The sequence below is a fragment of the Falco punctatus genome, assembly GCF_963210335.1.
Source record: "Falco punctatus genome assembly, chromosome: 2".
In the NCBI taxonomy this organism is placed as follows: domain Eukaryota; kingdom Metazoa; phylum Chordata; class Aves; order Falconiformes; family Falconidae; genus Falco; species Falco punctatus.
This window is the reverse complement of record NC_137581.1, coordinates 27713028-27731764: the sequence shown is the minus strand read 5'-3', so window position 1 is coordinate 27731764 and position 18737 is coordinate 27713028. Positions and strand designations below refer to the sequence as shown.

General features: G+C 38.7%; 1 protein-coding gene across 8 annotated transcripts in view; it reads left to right on the top strand.

Moving 5' to 3' along the window:
• POSTN (periostin) overlaps positions 1–18737 on the top strand; it is a 67014-nt gene that overhangs the window by 10435 nt on the left and 37842 nt on the right. For all 8 annotated transcript variants that reach the window (XM_080377173.1, XM_080377172.1, XM_080377170.1 and 5 more), the window contains exon 1: positions 1–18737. This exon is cut by the window's left edge and continues 10435 nt beyond it. In XM_080377173.1, coding sequence (XP_080233299.1) covers positions 18616–18737 — 122 coding nt within the window. In that variant the 5' untranslated portion in view covers positions 1–18615.

The following is an 18737-nucleotide window of genomic DNA, read 5'->3' as shown; positions in this document are numbered from 1 at the left end:
AATCTGAAGAGCTTGAAATTCCATCAGTACAGGTGGAAGAACTGCCATACAAACATATCCTCCCCACTGACAATTTCTTTACTGTTTTTTTTAGGTTTGCAATGCAGTGAGTTCCTTGAAGCCTCCAAGAAGAAAAACTTGAAGAATTCAAGAGTTTGCCAGTAGACAACCCAGGAGTCAAGTTCTCACCTTATCTGTTCACTTAAAATGAGAACTGTACAGAGCCTGGCAATGCAGGCTACTGTGTGGTAAAGGACACAGGGGGTACCACTGGGTAGGGTACACAGAATGTACCTCTGAGGTCAGGGAAGCCAGATGATCAGTCCTAAGCTTCTGTACACACTGAAATCCATCCATCTTTGAGAGGTCTGTGTCCAATATGATCAGCTCTCCCTCCTTGAGAGCAAGCCCTCAATACGGGAGGTGAGAGGGGTGATAGCAAAGCACCTTCTTCCAGCCTGTGGGAACCTTTTTTAGATTGACACGTGCTTTTTCTTATAAGGAAGATGGGCACAGAGGGAAATTTTGTGCATCTGAGGAGGTCAAGATGCATACAAAGGTTTTCAATTCCATAGTATTTCTATTGCAGCAGCCTATATTGTCCAGATAGACTCTAATCATGCTACAGTCAATTACATAGTAACATGTTTGTTAAAATATTATTTACTTTATAAACGGCAATGATTTATTTAAAACTCTCACTATTTAGTATGTGAGAGGATACTTATTGACTTCCTAGAGGACCCCTGCCACAGTTAACTATAGATTTTCTTTGAGTCATTACTCTCATTCCAGCATCTGCAGTCCTTAGAGAAATGTTTACTTCAGCAATCAGTAACTTGATATGGCTATAATGTATAAAACAAATGAAGGAAAACACTCTGTTCTGGAACATAGCCTTCTTTAGTAGAGTAGGTGCCTTTGAAATTCCTTTTTCATGTTTATGTGGGGTCACTTATTTTTAATCTGAGCCAACTACAACTCAGCTATAAAACTGAAGAGCAAAATAAGCCAGTTTATTTTTTAAAAAAACTTTTTGCTAAATTGTGGGGTGTTTAACTGAAAATAATTTTAAAATACTCAAGTATAAAATATTTAACCATGAGGCTTCTTTTTTTTTCCATTCAACTCATATGAAGCTGCCACTAGACTCAATTTTTTGGTAATGACAGAAGAAACTCCTCTCATTTCTGTTTGGTTTCTGTATTAGGTTCATCTTCAGATTTGCATCCTCCTTTCCATGACACTTAAGAACTACAACAGTTAGGTAAAAGGTAAATGCAAGACATGATTTAAGTGAACTGTTGCATTCTTTCCATTTATAATTTCCTGGTCCCAAGCCATAGCACTGGCCCAGACTCAAGGAAGGACAGCTTTGTCAGTTCTCATTAGTCCCAAAAGAGAAAGCAACGTAATCTGAATACAGCCCTCCATGGACATAGCTCCTCAGCTTTTACTCTGAGGGCAGTAGAAGTAACGGCAGTAGATGTGTCTGGTTGCTCCTTTTGCAGTGCCTTGATGCTTCCTAGAACAGGAATGTTTTGCCTTCCTTGGAAGAACTGATTTTGAATTTAGATGGTGAGCTCTATTTAGCACCTCTGATTCTATGTCTAGTGTAAGACAAAAGACAAAAATGTTTCAGTCACACAAGGTGAACATGCTGCAACCACATCAACACTTCTTATTGAATAGAAGAGCTCAGTTTTAGTTTGTGTTTTCTTTTGATGCTGGTCAGACTGGTTACTCTTGAATAGTAAGAATCTTCTATTTTCTATTTACTTTATTTTGCTGACAAACATCTTTACATTTTTGGGGTCTAGAATAGGGGTTATTTACTCCTTCAATAAGCTTTCTAATCTTAAGATTTCTACAGCCTCTTAAGGATTTTCAAGCATGACATATAGTTCTGTACTGGAACACAGCAGTGGGAGCAAGCTTCTCTATAGTCTGCACATCAACATGAACACACAAAACACACACTAACCCACACATCCCACCTCTGCAATAGATGCCAGTGATATCATTGCAACCCAGGACCAGTGCAAAGTTCCTTCGCTCAGTTGTTTTTACAAGATGTGTTCTACCAAATTTACTTTAGATAATCATTCCCTGAAATCCATCAAATTAATATTGCTGTTTCCAGAAGCTGTTTGTGCAAAGGAACCTTGCCTACAGAAATAATCACATATGGAACATAAATCTTATGTCTTTAGATATTCGGGGCCTATAAAGATAGGCAAGTATTAGCCCTCAACTGGATAGGAAAATAAAACCGTCTGTGGCAACCAAGTATGCTCCATAACTTGATTGATTTATTTGCTGAAATAAATGCACATGTTTAATTTTTCATTTCATAAATCATACAGCTCCAAGGTAGCTGCTGAAAAGATACCTAGTGAGAACCTCTGTACTGAGAAGTCAAATTAATCAAAGCCTTATGGAGAAGAAAAACCCTCAAGACATCTTGTGATTTAAATCGAAACAAATCCACTCTTGTCTTCAAACACAAATAATTAAAAAGAAATACCTCAAAATTTTATCAGGAGAATCAGATCTTTCTTATGGTAGAAAACACAACTTCTTGAGACAGGTAATACTATACAATTCTTGAGAGGGAGAAGTTAACAGTTCACCATGAATACTCAGGAAAACAAAAGGATGCACAACACATCCCACCCTTCACCATGCTAAACAGCTATTTAAGAACTGTCTGAACAAACAACCATCCAACTCTATCCTTCCTCCCAGGCTGTAGGGACCTACACTGCAAGGACACACACACACTCTCATCAAAAAGCCACCCCTCACATCCCTAAAATACAAACCCAGGAAGGTGGTGAGGGTTTGAACGTATCTCCATGACTAACTGCAGCCCCAGTCCTTGCTGGATGGGCTATAGAACAAAAAACCAAGAAAGGTATGAAGTTTTGGTGGGGGATGTTGGTGGCGGGTTGATTTGTCTGTTGCATTTGCCGAGCTGTTTGGAACTAGCTGGAACTGTCTGTGACTGGAACAGGGCAGCCCCAGCCTCCCTCAGCACAGCCCACCCTGCAGTCCCGCAGTCAGATGTTCTTGTTATTTAACGACAACTGCTCAAGATGCTCCCAAACATTCCTCCTGACAATGAAGAGCAGCTATGTACTATATAAGATCTCAGTTATTCAATGTTCCTTTGTCTTAAATCTTTGTCTGAACTCTTAGCTGTCGAACCGGGGTTCTGCAGACAGAAATTAGATGTTTCAAGAGCTTTTGTGTTTGAACTGAGAGCCTGAGAACCAGACCAAAGCTGGGTGCCATTTCTGATGGCACCTTCAGCAAAGAGGAGTTTCCTAAACTCTATATGCGTGTGGCTACCCAATACAGGGGGCTTTAGAGACTGGGTTGTGTCCTCTGTCTCATATCTTGTGTCAATACCCACTTCAAAAGTCCAAGGCTTCAAAGGTTTTCCTTTCTTCAGCTTTGATGTTAACAGCCAGAGCTTTAAGGGAAGTCTAGGCAAAGCATCTGCATAAATGTGCAGTTGCTCTGTAATGACACAAAGCCCACACACAGCCACAGCTCTCATTAAATGTTAGCAGTATGTTTAAAAGTCTGATGTGAACTTCATATACAGTTCAGACTGATTATAATTTATTATGACAGCTTCATTCTCATTTATGTGTCCGCTATTTTACTTTACTCTGGAAGTCTTAAGGCCTTCCTTAAAATGTGTGCAGGTTTATTTCCTTTCCAATTCAGCCATCCTTATCCTGCCAGAGGGAGCTGTGTGAAGTAGGAGGCCTTAAGTGTTTTTAAGCAATGGTGTGACAAAGGGCAAAGCATTTCAAAGCACTGCTAAAAATGACAGAGAAAAGCATTACTTTTTTCACTGTTAACCTCTATGCCTACACCATCTGTTAGAAATTAAGATCAATCTTAACATCCCCAGGGCTGCTGTTCTCCCATCTTTTGCTCTTCATCATCCTCTTTAACTCCAGGTGTTAATTACAGATGGAGGATTATCATATCGAAATTAAGGCCTGTGTGAGCAGAACACAGGAAGGAACTCTAAATTAATTTAGACACAACCTTATATTAAAAAACGAAACCTTGGAACTGTTGATTACTCATGCTTGCATTATCTAGTATTACTCCAGTTAGAACTGGAGATTATTATTCAGTTAGAAGTAACTTAAGGCATAATATTGACCAAGTATTGATCCATACAACTTTGATGACATGTTCATATCAAGAGTGGTCTGTGTCACACTGGTCAAATACAGAAGTCTGAAAAAAAGCATCCAGACTCACTCCCAGGAGCTCTCGGTGCTCAGCTCAGAAATACTTTTTATGGAAGCATTAGTACACAATGTTATTATTCTCTAGTCAACTTTCTGCAATATAAACTCTACAGAAAGAACCATCTGATACGTGTCTACCAACTACAATATGCTTTGTGTGTGATGCATATCACAGAGAATCATATTATACCTTGGATAAATAGAAGTATGTACTTTGTAACTTGCAGTGCACTGCAGAAGTCGCTTAAACTAAGCTTAGTGGCTTATTGCCACTTCTTTCTTGCTTATTTCTCCCATCTATCATTATGGTAATTTCTTGCATGGGCTGCCTGATTAATGTAAGTGGCAAGAGTCATTACAGCAGAATTTGATAAATATTTATATATCCGTTTCTTGTGACAAACAGATGGGTGTGACAAATACATCTGACTTCTGAAAACCGACAACAGTAAAAACCAGTTGCAGATGGAAGACCATCAAAGAGTAACCAGGACTCATTCATGACTTCTTTTTCCTTCTCTCAGTCCAAGGGAAGAGTGCTGTAGCCTTATAATTTAAGCAAACGGTATTGTTAACTTAATGTTTAAGTGAACAGTCCTGGACTTCCAGAAAGATAATGCATCCCCATTATTTTGTATGAGAACTGGAGCAGGCATTAAATGTGCAAGTGCTATTTTCTGCTAATTTTGCAGGGGGTGGGGTGTGAGGAGTGGATGTTGATGGTTTGTTCCTGCAGTTTTACAGGTTACATGAAGTAATTGACAGGATACATTTTGTACTATATCACTATAACATTCATTGCCTGATAGTTGAAACAATCTGATATTTTATCAGGGAATATAATTTACCTGTTAATTGGGTGCAAAGAGGGGCATGGTACCATTTATTCTTTCTTACTTCAGAAGAGTCCAAGATGACAATAAAGTTTTCTTCCCATAGACTTTTTTTTCTTAATTCCAAAATCTGTTTTGAATTTCCTGTTAGCACACTTTCTCATGCTTTATAATATCAGTTTCCCATTCAGTGTTCTCACCATCATTTATTTTACTGTAGAATATTCAAAGCATGTGTTCATTCACTGTAACTTAATTGATTAAAAGTTAAATGCCACCTTAGGCTTCTTTTGTACTCAGTGGAAAGAATCATAGAATAATAGGATCATTTAGGTTGGAAAAGACCTTGAAGGTCATCAAGTCCAACTGTAAACCCAACACTGTAAAGCAAACACTGCCAAGTCCACCACTAAACCATGTCCCTAAGTGCCACATCTACACCTCTTTTAAAAACCTCTAAGGATGGTGACTCAACCACTTCCCTGGGCAACCTATTTTATTGTTTGATAACCCTTTTGGTGTATAAATATTTCCTAATATTCAATCTAAACCTCCCCTGGCACAGCTTGAGGCTGTTTCCTCTTGTCTTATCACTTGTAGCTTGGGAAAAGAGACTGACACCCACCTAGCTACAAGAAGAGAAGTATTAGAGCATGATGCTTCCGAAGATAAATCAGGACCTCTGGAGAGGCTCAGTTTACATCATTAAATGTAAAAAACCCAGGGGATTTAGGTATCTATTTTTAAATGTTTAAAGCCAGATGAGATTAATGCTACTTTTCTCTAAAAATCATTATCCTTTTTCCACATCAGATACTAAAGTCAACAAAATTGTAAAAATGTTCATACTTTCAAAAAAATGTATTTTTGTATTCTGTATGTACTCTTTATCAAACTTGTCACAATAGTCCATCAATGCAGCTCTAAGTAGTAATTATTTTATGTCCTTGTCATATCTACTCATCATTACCACCTCTTTACCCATAGTGTGTTTTTCCATTTGAAATTCTAATATATTTATTGCAGGTAAAATCAGCATGCTTATATTAGGACCTTTTGCATGCTGTTTCAGGTATAATAGACCTCAGAATCCTTGGATTTTCCTATTTGTGTTTGAAGAACAAAACCCCAAGGCTATTTTAATTATAAAATAATTATTTAACTATCTAACTTGCTCAGTAAGGAATGCATACTGTTTGTATCATTACTGCTGAAGGGGTATTTGTATCTCTTCGGAGAAAATTTGCACTTCTTCAAAATCAAGCATCTTTCCCTAACGCTGATACACCCACCATGCTAAAAACCAAAACACATAAATACAGTCAAAATCCATCAGTAGAACAAAACATGCAGACACACAGAGAGAAGCCAAAATCAATTAGTAGTGGGAAATATTTATCTTTGCAATCAAAGCTGTGAAATTGCTATCTGTATTATTAATCGGTCAATGACCATTTTCCTTCACCGTCTATGCATATAAAGCAGCTATGATCTTAAGTTATGAGCTGAGTAAATGAAAGAAATGAAGAAGCTCAATGAGTTGAAAAACACAAAATGTGTCTCAGACATTGTAATTGCCCAAACCAGCAAATTATTATCAACTGAAAAATATCAGCTGCAGAAAGGCAGAAAACTTGCATTCTGCGTTATATACAGCTCCTAAAGACACCCCTATTTCATCCAGAGAGGAAGAGTGGAAAACAGTGCTTTGAAAATGTAATCATTTACCATACTTGCTGCCCATTCTCAGGGAATGCTTGGTAGGAAACATGTGATCCAGTAGCAGTTTTCCAGCTGCTTCTGATAGGATAGGTTTGGGATGCAATGAGGGCAGTTCTTTCACCAGCTCTTTCAAATGGACGTGAGGTATGTAGCTTAGTTCCGGTTGGGTGAAACAACTCATTGTGTGTCTGGGTCAGATGCTCATGGGAGCCCAGGAGATGCCCTTCAGGTCAGTCTGGCTGGACAGGAACAGGGACAGTGTTGATCCAAAACAAGGGACAGATGCCATTCCCCAACCACCATGAAAGCCCTGCATCCACTAGCAGCCACATGTCCCTCTTTTCCCCAAAGTACCCTCCTCTTCCAGTTACATCTACACCCAAAAAACATCAGAGCTGCAGATGAGAGATGTCAGAGCTGGTAGCTTCCATCACCCCACTTCTTGCTCAGTCAGTTGAGTTCCTGGGGCCTGGAGTATTCCTGCATGGTGGCTCCTATCTTCTCCTCCTGGAAGCCCCTTCTGATGGAGGCAGAGCCTGGGGAGAGAGCCACAAGGAAGACTGTAGTGTCTTCTACTTATTCTACACCTCTTATGTCTCTTCACAGCACCAAACTAGAGTCATGCTCAACAGGGTCTTCTTTCCCTGCTGATTCCAGCAAACCTGTTCCCTTGGCTATGTTTTCACTGGTTAGTGGGTAGAGACAGTTGGAATCTTGTTCATTCATTCATGCACATCACTAATTAGATGACAAGGTATTTGTTATTTATTGAATGCATAACTACCATAATTTATCTTTTCTGGTTTAAGTAAGGTGGCCTCTCTGCCTAGCTAAAGTTAATTGATTTTTTCAGCAAGTGAGCTGATATGTTGTGATGGCTGAGCCCCTTTTAGTCTCTACCTATTACCTCCTACCTCCCTTGCTTCTAATGAGCATCTGTTTCCGTAGGTCATGACAATGTGCAAATTTAATTTATTTACAGTCAAATTATTTTTACACAATAGTTTGTGCATGACTTGCAAATATATGTACAATATCCATAGACGTAAATAAAGCCTTTCTGAAGAGTCAAGCCACCTTTTCCTAGCAGGTTTTCAAGAGCACAAGGTCAGAGCTCCCCATCCAGGGGCTGGTCTAGCACTTCTCCTGTGCATGTGGGGACAGTGGGAGGGCAGAAGAGAATCATGGTGCTGTGGACTGGAATCCTCATGGAAAGCATCTGTGGCAGGAATTTCTCCCCACCTTCATGTTTCAAGTGTCAGGAGCAGATCAACCTCACGTGGATTCCTTGTCACTGCTAGAGAGACACGACTAGTATCAGTGTGGCTCTGCTGCTGGGCACCTGCCGTGTCTGCGGGACGCCTCAGGAAAGGGCTTATATATGGATGCAGCCTGATGGCACCACACATGCCTACAGATGGGGAGCACCATCATGTGGTAGGACAGCTTTTACTTTGACTGGGCTAGAGCTGCTGGAAAGGGGGTTTTGTGAGTCTGGAGAAGAAGGGGGCATTGTAGCAACATCCTAGCATGTGTTGGGCAGAAGTCATGAGAGAGGCTGGGGAAGCCTATGGCTGGTCAGAGTGCCTCCCTACTCTCTCCTGTTGGTGTGGTGAGAGGTTCTCACCCAGGAGCTATGGTTACCTTACCACCACCAGTCCTGATGGGGGCACATGGTACCCATAATGTCTTCTCTTGGATCAAGACCTCATTTCTCAGGCCTCATCAAGATTATATAGCTCAGTAGAGAATTTTCCCTTAAACTGGGGGAAAAAAAAAAAAAAAGAAAAAAAAAAGAAAAAAGGCAGAAATTGAGTATAAGATAAGCTCTCCCTAAAGCGGACTTTTTTCTGAAGTGCTGTTTCTGCACTGAATACTTGGCTTCCCATATTACTATGACAAATGTATGACCCTGTATTGTGGCATCCTACCTTCCAAAAGTCCTCTTCCAGTCCCTGAAGGTGAAACTTTGGCTGTACATACCATCAGGTGCTGTAGTGCTGACTTTGAAACATGTGACCTTGTTAAAGGTATGCTGTCTCTAGATTTTAAAGGAATTTAAAATTGCATGGAATTGCAGGTGGAATTCTTTCCATGTGTGAGAATGAATATTCTAAGTTGCTAAATAGCTTTTAGATTTTTTTTTAGGTGATTTATAAATCTGGTGTCCATTGGAAGTCAATAGAATATGTTCATTTTTTACTTTGTCCCTTATCAGCTATAACTAGATTAATAAACTTATTTCTATTTGTATTGGTAGTATCTAAGAAGCTAATCCTTTGCACATTGCTAACATGAATCAATCAAAAACCTGAGTTTTAGAACTGTAGGTACTAGTTATTTGCTTGGATAGCCTCAGTCAGTCACATAATATATACATTTTCTGATATTGATACTCTACAGCAGTCGGAAGTACTGAAGTGAGAAAGTCTCAATCTAGTTATTTAAAGAGGTGGTTGCCATGTGTCTAATAGTTTATCAGCTACCACTTCATTAAAATTCAGCATATTCAGTGGAGTTAAAATTCATTTAATAATTAGCCAGATTTGTGCCATCTGTAGTATATTCTTTAGCACTATAATGGCATCAAATGTACTGCAAAATGTATAAATTTACCCAGTCACTCAAACAATCTGGTATAAACTTTTATGCATGACTGAAAAGGAAAAGGTATCCCTCACACAGAAAATGCATCTCATTTTGCAATAGTTATCTCCAAGGAAGATATTTCTAGCATCTGATATATATAATACAGTGTTTGGGCTTATACTTCATTATTTTAAGTGATATGAGAAAATATAAAACTTTGTTTTTGAGCCAGAATAATCAAAAAGCAATTCTGTTCATCAGCGTAACAATCCAGCCATTTTATACATAAACCCAGATGTAGAACAAGATGATCTTTAAGGTCCTTTTCCCAAGCCATTCTATGATTCTATGATCCTTCCAAGAACTTTCAAGAACCTGATTTTCAAATCACATCGGATCTTCTGTGGATGTAGATGCCTGTTTTGTTCCATGGCTTTTACTCCTAAAAGCCAATATTACAGTCCAATTCCTATTAATTCAGCTTTTCTGCAACAAGAGATTATCTGATACTGAAATGCTTGTTTGCAATGAATACTGTCTGCTAAACAAGTTGTGTCACTTAAAGGTCCATGAGGCAGACTCTGACTTTACCTATTGCACCTGCCTCTCATGAGGATGCTGTTTAAAACCAGTGCCAATGCCAACCCACAGCAATGACCTGTGTCATAGAACTATCAGTTTAAGTATTCCACAAGCACCACAAAATAGGTAGGAATGTGTACACAAAACCACAGATAAGGTCCTGATAACATGACTACTTGAGTGATTTACTTTGGGTTCTTCACAATATATTAATGTATTTAGTAGTACAAGCAAGGATAATTTCAAAAGACAGATATCTAAGTAAGCAATAAGCATATTTTGTGAAGCTATGGGTTGTTCACTGTAGTTATGGAAAAAAAAAAAGCCAAACCCTATTATGTCAGTTTGATTAAACTTGATTCTGAATACAATAACCCCTCCCCCCCAGTGATTAAGCTAAATAAAGTATTTCAAAAGCCATTGGGTTGTATTGCTATGGTAACCCACTGAACCACTGAAATGATAATTGTGTGCCTGACATTAGATACAAAGATTTCATTTTCCCTCCAAAATACAACACTAGTATACTTAATCTTTTCCCCAACCCTTTCCCCATTTAAGGAGAAAATCAGTTTTCTCTGACCTTGCAGCACTGAATCTACTGATTTGTCAAGATAGATTATATTCTGCCTGATTTTGTTTGTGTAATTTTGCCTGAGAAGTCATGATCTTCAAAATGAACAAAGTTTCAGTTTAATAATAAAAGCTACAGTAGATGTCACCTCCTATAAAAAGTCACATATTCTAGAAAGTACTGAAAATAAGACTGATGTGCAAATGTTGAACAGCATCCAGAAACACATAGTATAGATCAAGTCTGAGTGTGCATGCTTTCAAAATCTAAAATGCAATAAATATGCTCATATGACTTGCTGAATTGAAATCTAAACCTGAAATTCACATTAAACTACCACAGCAACACTTATTTTTCTATAAATGTGTTTTCCTGAATCTATATGGCATGCAGTTACAGGCAGAAGTTTGATTTTCTTCAAGGTGGTTTCATAGAATCATAACATACAATGGTTTGGGTTGGAAGGGACCTTAAAGATCATCTAGTTCCACCCCCCCTGCCATGGGCAGGGACACCTTCCACCAGACCAGGTTGCTCAAAGCCCCATCCAGCCTGGCCTTGAGCACTGCCAGGGATGGGGCACCCACAGCTTCTCTGGGCAACCCGTGCCAGTGCCTCACCACCCTCACAGGAAAGACTTTCTTCCTAACATCTGATCTAAATCCACCCTTTCCGGTTTAAATCCATCCCCTCTTGTCCCTTCCCTGGATGCCCTTGTAAAAAGCCCCTCTCCAGCTTTCCTGTAGGTCCCCTTTAGGCACTGGAAGGCTGCTATAAGATCTCACCAGCGATTTCTCATGCTTAGAAGCTGTATATTCTAGGTCACAAAGCCAGGCTGTAACAGTAAGAACTCATGGCAGTCAGGACTGTACAGTCTATAAATAGCAAGAAGCTTAGAATTTTACCTTAAGTTGGCCGTCACCATCACAAAATTCAAAACAGATGAAACAACTACCATTTTTTTGTGATATATATCATGGGGACCCCTCCTTAGTGTTTCTAACAATGCAGAGACTGCAATAAATGGCCCTTTGATCAACTAAAAGTGTGGTAACTTTTACCTGCACTGGAGTAGGTCAAGTGACTTGAAATCTGTAAAAGCTTTCCAGCAGAGTAAATAAGCATTTAATTGGGCCATTTAGCTGCATATTACTGATAATTTGCTCTTATTTCAACCTCAACCAAAAAAAAAAAAAAATATTTGTAAGGAGACTTCTTACCTAACTAAATAAACTGGATGATACTGGCTGACTTGTAGGATTTTATGTTTGTTTGTTTGTCTGGTTTTTGTTTTTAAGCAGGAAGGAATAGACATTGTAGGCACACAGTGTAGTTCACTGTCATACCATTTAATACCGGGGAACCTTGAAACATTAGTGCACAAGCACCCCTGACGTGGGCTTTTGTTTCTTCCCCGGGGACCACATACTACATGCCACTGCTGCCTGAATCACTTATTAACTCCTATCGATTGGTTCACTCATCTCAGTATTGCAGGGACGCCTACCATGTGCTGCGTAAGGTGTAAGCAGAACTCGGTAACATTGTGGATCTTATCTCAGCCTTATCAGACGATGTGCTTGCTCTCCAAGAGGAGAACTATTTGCCTATGGCAACAGCATCACCTGCTGTTGGATGAGGAATCAATATTCCCATTTTGTGAGGAGTTTGCCTAATGCTTATTTTACTTTTCAGGGTGACTGAGCTGAATATGGGGATCAGGACTGAGGAATAAGACCATGTAACTTATGCTGAATTGTAATTTTTTATAAAATATTGCCATACACACGTAACTTTGTCAGTAAATAACAATTCATATGTTGGGATCTCTAGAGTCACTTTGACACAGAGAAAGCAGAATATATTGACGCTTGAGGCTATAGATTTTCCCAAAAATGCTTAAGAAGGTGCAGTCCATATGACAAAAAGCTTATGAGGGACTTATTAGAAATAATCCTTCCCTAAGTTTGTAAATCAACATTTAAAATGATACCCTAAAGGAAAAACAAAATTAAAATTGGTGTATTAGGGATCAGGACCCCCAGGGGTCAGTATTGGGTCCGGTCCTGTTCAATTTATTTGTCAATGACCCGAATGAAGGGACAGTGTCCCCTCAGCAAGTTGCTGATGATACAAAACTGGGAGGAGTGGCTGATGCACCAGAAGGCTGCGCTGCCATTCAGTGAGACCTGGACAGGCTAAAAAGCTGGGCAGAGAGGAACCTAATGATGTTCAATAAAGGCAAGTGTAGGGTCCTGCACCCAGGAAGGACTAACCCCATACACCAGCACAGGCTACGGGTTGACCTGCTGGAAGGCAGCTCTGCAGAGAAGGACCTGGCAGTTCTGGTGGACAGCAAGTTGCCCATAAGCCAGCAGTGTGCCCTGGTGGCCACGAGGACCAGTGGGATCCTGGAGCGCATTAGGGGGAGCGTGGCCAGCAGGTCCAGGGAGGTGATCCTTCCCCTCTGCTCTGCCCTGGTGAGGCCACATCTGGAGTGCTGTGTCCAGTGCTGGGCTCTCCAGTTCAAGAGAGACAGGGAACTACTGGAGAGGGCCCAGCGGAGGGCTGCAAAGATGATGAGGGGACTGGAGCATCTTCCCAGTGAGGAAAGGCTGAGAGAGCTGGGCCTGTTTAGCCTGGAGAAGACTGAGAGGGGACCTTATCAATGTCTACAAATACCTTAAGGTCGGGTGTCAAGAGGATGGGGCCAGGCTCTTTTTAGTAGTGCCCAGAGACAGGACAGGGGGTAACAGGCACAAACTGCAACACAGGAAAGTCCTTTCTGATTAGTATGAAAATCCTACTTTGAGGGTGACAGAGCACTGGAAGGGCTGCCCAGAGAGACTGTGGAGTCTCCTTCTCTGGAGACATTCAAAACCTGCCTGGACATGACCCTATGCAACCTGCTTTAGGAGGACCTGCTCTAGCAGTGGGTTGGACCAGATGATCTCCAGAGGTCCCCTCCAACCCTGACCATTCTATGATTCTGTGATATTAGATACTGCAAGTCTTAGTGTAGGATCATTTCTAGGAACATTACATTTAAATTTTAATAATTATGTGTAAACATCATAGAATAGTTTTGTAATAACCAAAACCTGTAGTATGTACCATGATATTTTAAAATTTAGCAATATCTCTACTTCCATGAGAATGTAAGATAACATTTTCCAAGGGCTGAGATTAATTTTGCGACTTCTGTTGATTTGTCTAATAATTAGACACCTATAGCTTCCAAAGATATCTAAGGATGGGTGGGTGTTTCCTTATATAATGCAGGAGCCAAAGTACTGATTGGTAACTCCAACTCTGAGTCACAATAACAACTCTAAATATTCCTTTCTCCTTCCCTTCTGTCCAAAATTCACATGGCTTACAGTTGTCTCTCTGCTTTTCCATCTATCAGTGCTTTCTGTGATTTAATCCCCATATACATACACATGCTATGCCATACATTCATTGGGGGATGTAATGTGAAAGAATAATACAAAATTACTTTGTTAAACACCTTAATATATTGGTTAAGCTTTTGAAGACACACTAAAGTATAGAATAAGCTTAGTGAAAAACAGTGGAAATATAGCAAGAAAAAACATTTGCAGAAGTGTGTCATACGAAATTTAAAATTTAAAACAGAAATAAATTATATTTAGAAGCAGCGTCCTTTGTCCTGCAGTAAATGACCAGAGAGAAATTAATCCAGAATTAGTATTGGGTCCTTTGGAACCATAATAGAACAATGTTGAGATTTGTTTTCACTTTTGTGTATCTTGTTGGCTGAAAGATATTTGACAAGGGAGGTGAAGTTCAGACAAAAGCAATGTAATGATCAGAAGAATTGAGTAATGGGAAAACATTAGAACATTCAAATTGTATAGCTTGGCAATGAGAATCCCAATGAGATTTATGAGAAGACTCTAAAGTCTTGAATAAATAAACCAAAGTAGGATGAAAATTAATCAGCTTCTGCAGGTGTGGTGTAGCTATGCTTAATAAGATGACCTTAAGAAAAGTGAAAATTTAGACAGAATACCAGTAAAAGGCCCTGTGGGGCTAGCCATTAGGTTGAGAAATAACAGAGGAAAAGGGTAATAATCCAGCTGATTACCAGAAAACATATGGTACTGTAATCTTATTCGACGTAGTGTATTTCTAAGTGTCTATTCCCTGAAACACAAACCACCCAACAAAGGATGCAAAGGGTGGGATTCTTCTCATGTGACATTGGGCTGTCTAAACATCAGTTGAGTTCAAACTAGTCAGCTCCTCTGCTCTGCTGTTAAAGGAGAGGTACATACAAAGCACACTGAGCATCCACTCACACAGGAAAAAATAAACACGTAGTTATAAAATAAAGAATCAGAATATGTACAGCACATGACACACATTGAAATGATTTAAAACATCTGCACGTTTTAACTAGGAAGAAAGTATTTGAAAAAAACTTTAATTTCCTTCTATTCTTATTTGATAAGTTTCTGTAGATCATGAGTACAATTAGCCACAAGTGACTAATAGATGCTTATTTTTTCCTCTTTAATTTGATGTAAAGACACTTATTCAAACTTTTAAATATTTGAATGCAAGGATTATTGCATCATATAATTAAACTAATCCTCTTTAGGAATAATAAAATAAATTCTATATCATACAATAAATTCTAACGTAAACACTTAACGCAGCCTTGAGAAAATGACTTTTACAGGGTTGTCTCCACTAGAGGTCTCTAGAGAAATGCAAGAAACAATTCAGAATAGCGGATCCCTTGGCCTTTTCATCTCGGAACTATTTACATTTCGAGGTGATGTGAAAATCAGCACTTGTTCTATTCTTGTTCCAGGTATTTCTTTAGATATGCTTCTTATGCTGTGGATAATAAAAAAATCTTATTACTAGAATAATTATTCAGATCCATGAGGTGTTTAAATGTATTTTATAATTAGATTTCCAACATTTAATAATTAGAATTTCAACATCACATCCCTTAGGAAGTATAATATTGCACAAGGAATTTAGCCAAAGGAAGAAAAAAACCTAAGGTGGCTACTTGGTGGGGTAGGCAGCTTGCTAAATAAAGATCAAATTAAAATAAACAAAGTAGCAATTACCACAAGTGAATAAAGTGTTAGTTAACCAGAACAGTATTTTAGCTGGCAAATTAGAAAATTATTACTCTGGTGCACACCATTATATTACAGGCAAATCAGAGCATGGCTTCATTATTTGTTTTTATATCCAGGAAAACATAAACATAAATGAGGAATACAATTCATATAGTTGGACTGGGTTGGGTTTTTTTTTTTTTCTTTGTTGATGCTTTTTGCTGGTGGTTTGTTTGGGTTTTGGTTTTTTTTGGCTTTTTTTTTTGCTTGTTTCACTGAAAGTTTTTAAATTATAAGTTTGTACAACTTCAGTTGGGTTGGAGATTTTCAAAAAAGTAATTTCCACTTAAAGATGAGCTTTATCTATTTCAGGATTTGTGTATTTTTACACTACTCACCATAACAACTCATTCAGTGGTTTAGAGATTTCTCAGAAAATCAAGCTTATGATTTAGGTTTTTTCCTCATACTACTTTATTTCAACAAACTTTATGTCTGCGTTGACTCCTTTTTACTAACATTTGTCTCATTAAATGTAATGATGTCACCAAGGTTGCTATAAGGTTTAATGTGGATTATCCTTTGGTTAGTTAGTATGACTTAATGTTTGCGTATTTCTTCACCAGTTTCTGTGCTGCCTTATTACCCCTGCCACCATGGTTGATATAATGTTTAACATATAATAATCCTTCAGATCTTTTCTTCTATACCACTGTAGTGGAACAGGGAGCTTTATAACAGTAATGTATGGAAATGGGAAGCTGAATCGTCTTAGGATCACTATTTGTTCACATTATGTCCAGCTCCTATCACAATCAAAGACAAGTGGAAACAGAGTAAGGTGTTAATAAGAACTACAAGTTTAAGAATTATAGCCTACTGTACTCTACACGGAAAACAAATGGGGTTCTCTGTAATTTGAGATTAGGTCATTAATCAGAAAGCTAGAAAAATCTGGAAATAAAAATACTTGCCTTGCTCAGATTGCCCCTTCTTTAACTGCAGTAGATACCTGCGTAAGCAACAGGAGCTCAATGCATGCAGCAGTATTTGTTTCTACTAATTTTTTGATGCTACATGGTAAGTGTGGAAGAAAGCATGAGACATGATGAGAGTTCAGAGACTCAAAAGGAAGGCACTCCTGAGAAGACAAGTTACTGGGACAGTTCAGGGACTTTCTGAAGTTTCTTAATTTACTTTAACAGAATATCTTCTAAATTTTTTCATCTGTAAATTGAGAAATGCAAAGGGTAATCAGCTGAGGACAATTAACAGCTTGAAATGTCACAGGTAGACTTCTAAGAGGTGGTATTTCCCACTATATTTCTTGCTGCAGAGACCAGAAGGAGGTAAAAAGCTCTGAGAGGAATAGAAGGAGTGCAGCAGTGATGTTCTTCTAAAATTCGTAATATTATATCACAGAGTCGACCTGTCACCTCCATCAGTTGATCTAACATTGATGGTTTCAGGCATGGAGTTTTACTGAGTTCACAGACAGTGAGTCTAGAGATGCCAATACTTCCATGAGCTGTCTTGAGTCATTTGCAGGTAGAATGTCTACTGGTCACAGTACAGAAGAAGTCCACCTACCATTTGACCAAATGTCTCTGCTCTTAACCTTAGAAACCATGAAGTGCTATGGTTATGTAAGACGTGACCTTAATCATATTTTTTTTTTAATATATATAAAAATGTTTATATACCTATGCCTAATTATAACCTTTACCGACGATGGTATATAGGAAATAATCATTGTCTCTGCTTTCTGCAGTTTGCCCCGTCTGTGGCTGTTCTGTAATAAGAGGTCGGTCCCAGGTATGTCAGTGCAATGCTGCAGCCATTTGCAGTTATGCACCTCACTAGTTGCTCTGGTTTGGAGAAAGAAACTGCAGCACATTATTGCCATTAGAACTCACCTTTCATAAAAATCTAAAATGATCTATAGACTATACCGTGAAATGTATTCATATGCAAACACTTCTATAGTTAACTGGCTTTTTTTTTTTTTTTTTTTTTTCCTTGACATGAAAATTGAAAACTCCTGGATTGCAGTGCAAACACCAGCTGTCCCTGGAGCCTTAAGACTGTCACTTCACTGGAGATCTGAGCCTGTCACTTCACCCTTCTGCCTCATTCCTCATTTACTGCTCAGAATTACGTTTTCCACTTAATTCACAAGAGGCTCTCAAGGACCAACTAGTAAGTATAGAAAAGTATATATTCCTATTTTCAGATACTCCATGATATTTAAATGATTGCATAAAGCTCTGAATAAAAGCATTATGTAATAGCAACTGTTATTATTAGAATTAAACCAAATATTTAAGCAAATACCGCATTTGCCTGTGTGATTACTTCACAATCAGAATGTGTTAATACAGCTTTTTTTTCTCAAGACAAAAAATACTATTCCAGGTTATTGGCAACAGTTTTGTTTGGAACTTTCATCAGCTTCACTAGTTAAATAGCTCATAGTTGATAACTGAGAGGATATGGAAAACAAAGGAAAGCAGTGCAGTTCTTATGGGAACAGCCACATCTTCCTCTGGGTTTGAACAAAACCACACGCAATGATCACAACCTCTGGATGCTTCAGTGCTATAAATACTAAATCATAAGTCAAAAATCTAAACTTCTCAAACTTTCTCTGCTGTTGTGTCAGCAGAATAAAATGCTAAGCCTTCTGTAATAAGGACGAAATTAGTCAATAGGGGATTAAAAAGACTGGTTTATGTGGTTAATATATGGTACTAATTTAGGTTACTGAAGCTGGCAGCAAAAGCTGTTGTTCTAAGGAGGGTGGTACAAAGTTTCAGGTTGATCCTGTGGTTCCCTCCCACCACCTTCCAACGTGTATATAAATTGTCAGTTCTCCAGACCCTTTGCCAGTTCTCTCTTCTAGACTTGCCAGAAGCAACAGAGGACTAAAGATGACGATCTTTTTCTTATTCACCTTTTCCACTTTTTTGTTGTCTGCTTTTGAACAAGCAGCTGCTTCTGCTCACTATGACAAGATTTTAGCTCATAGTCGAATAAGGGCGCGTGATCAAGG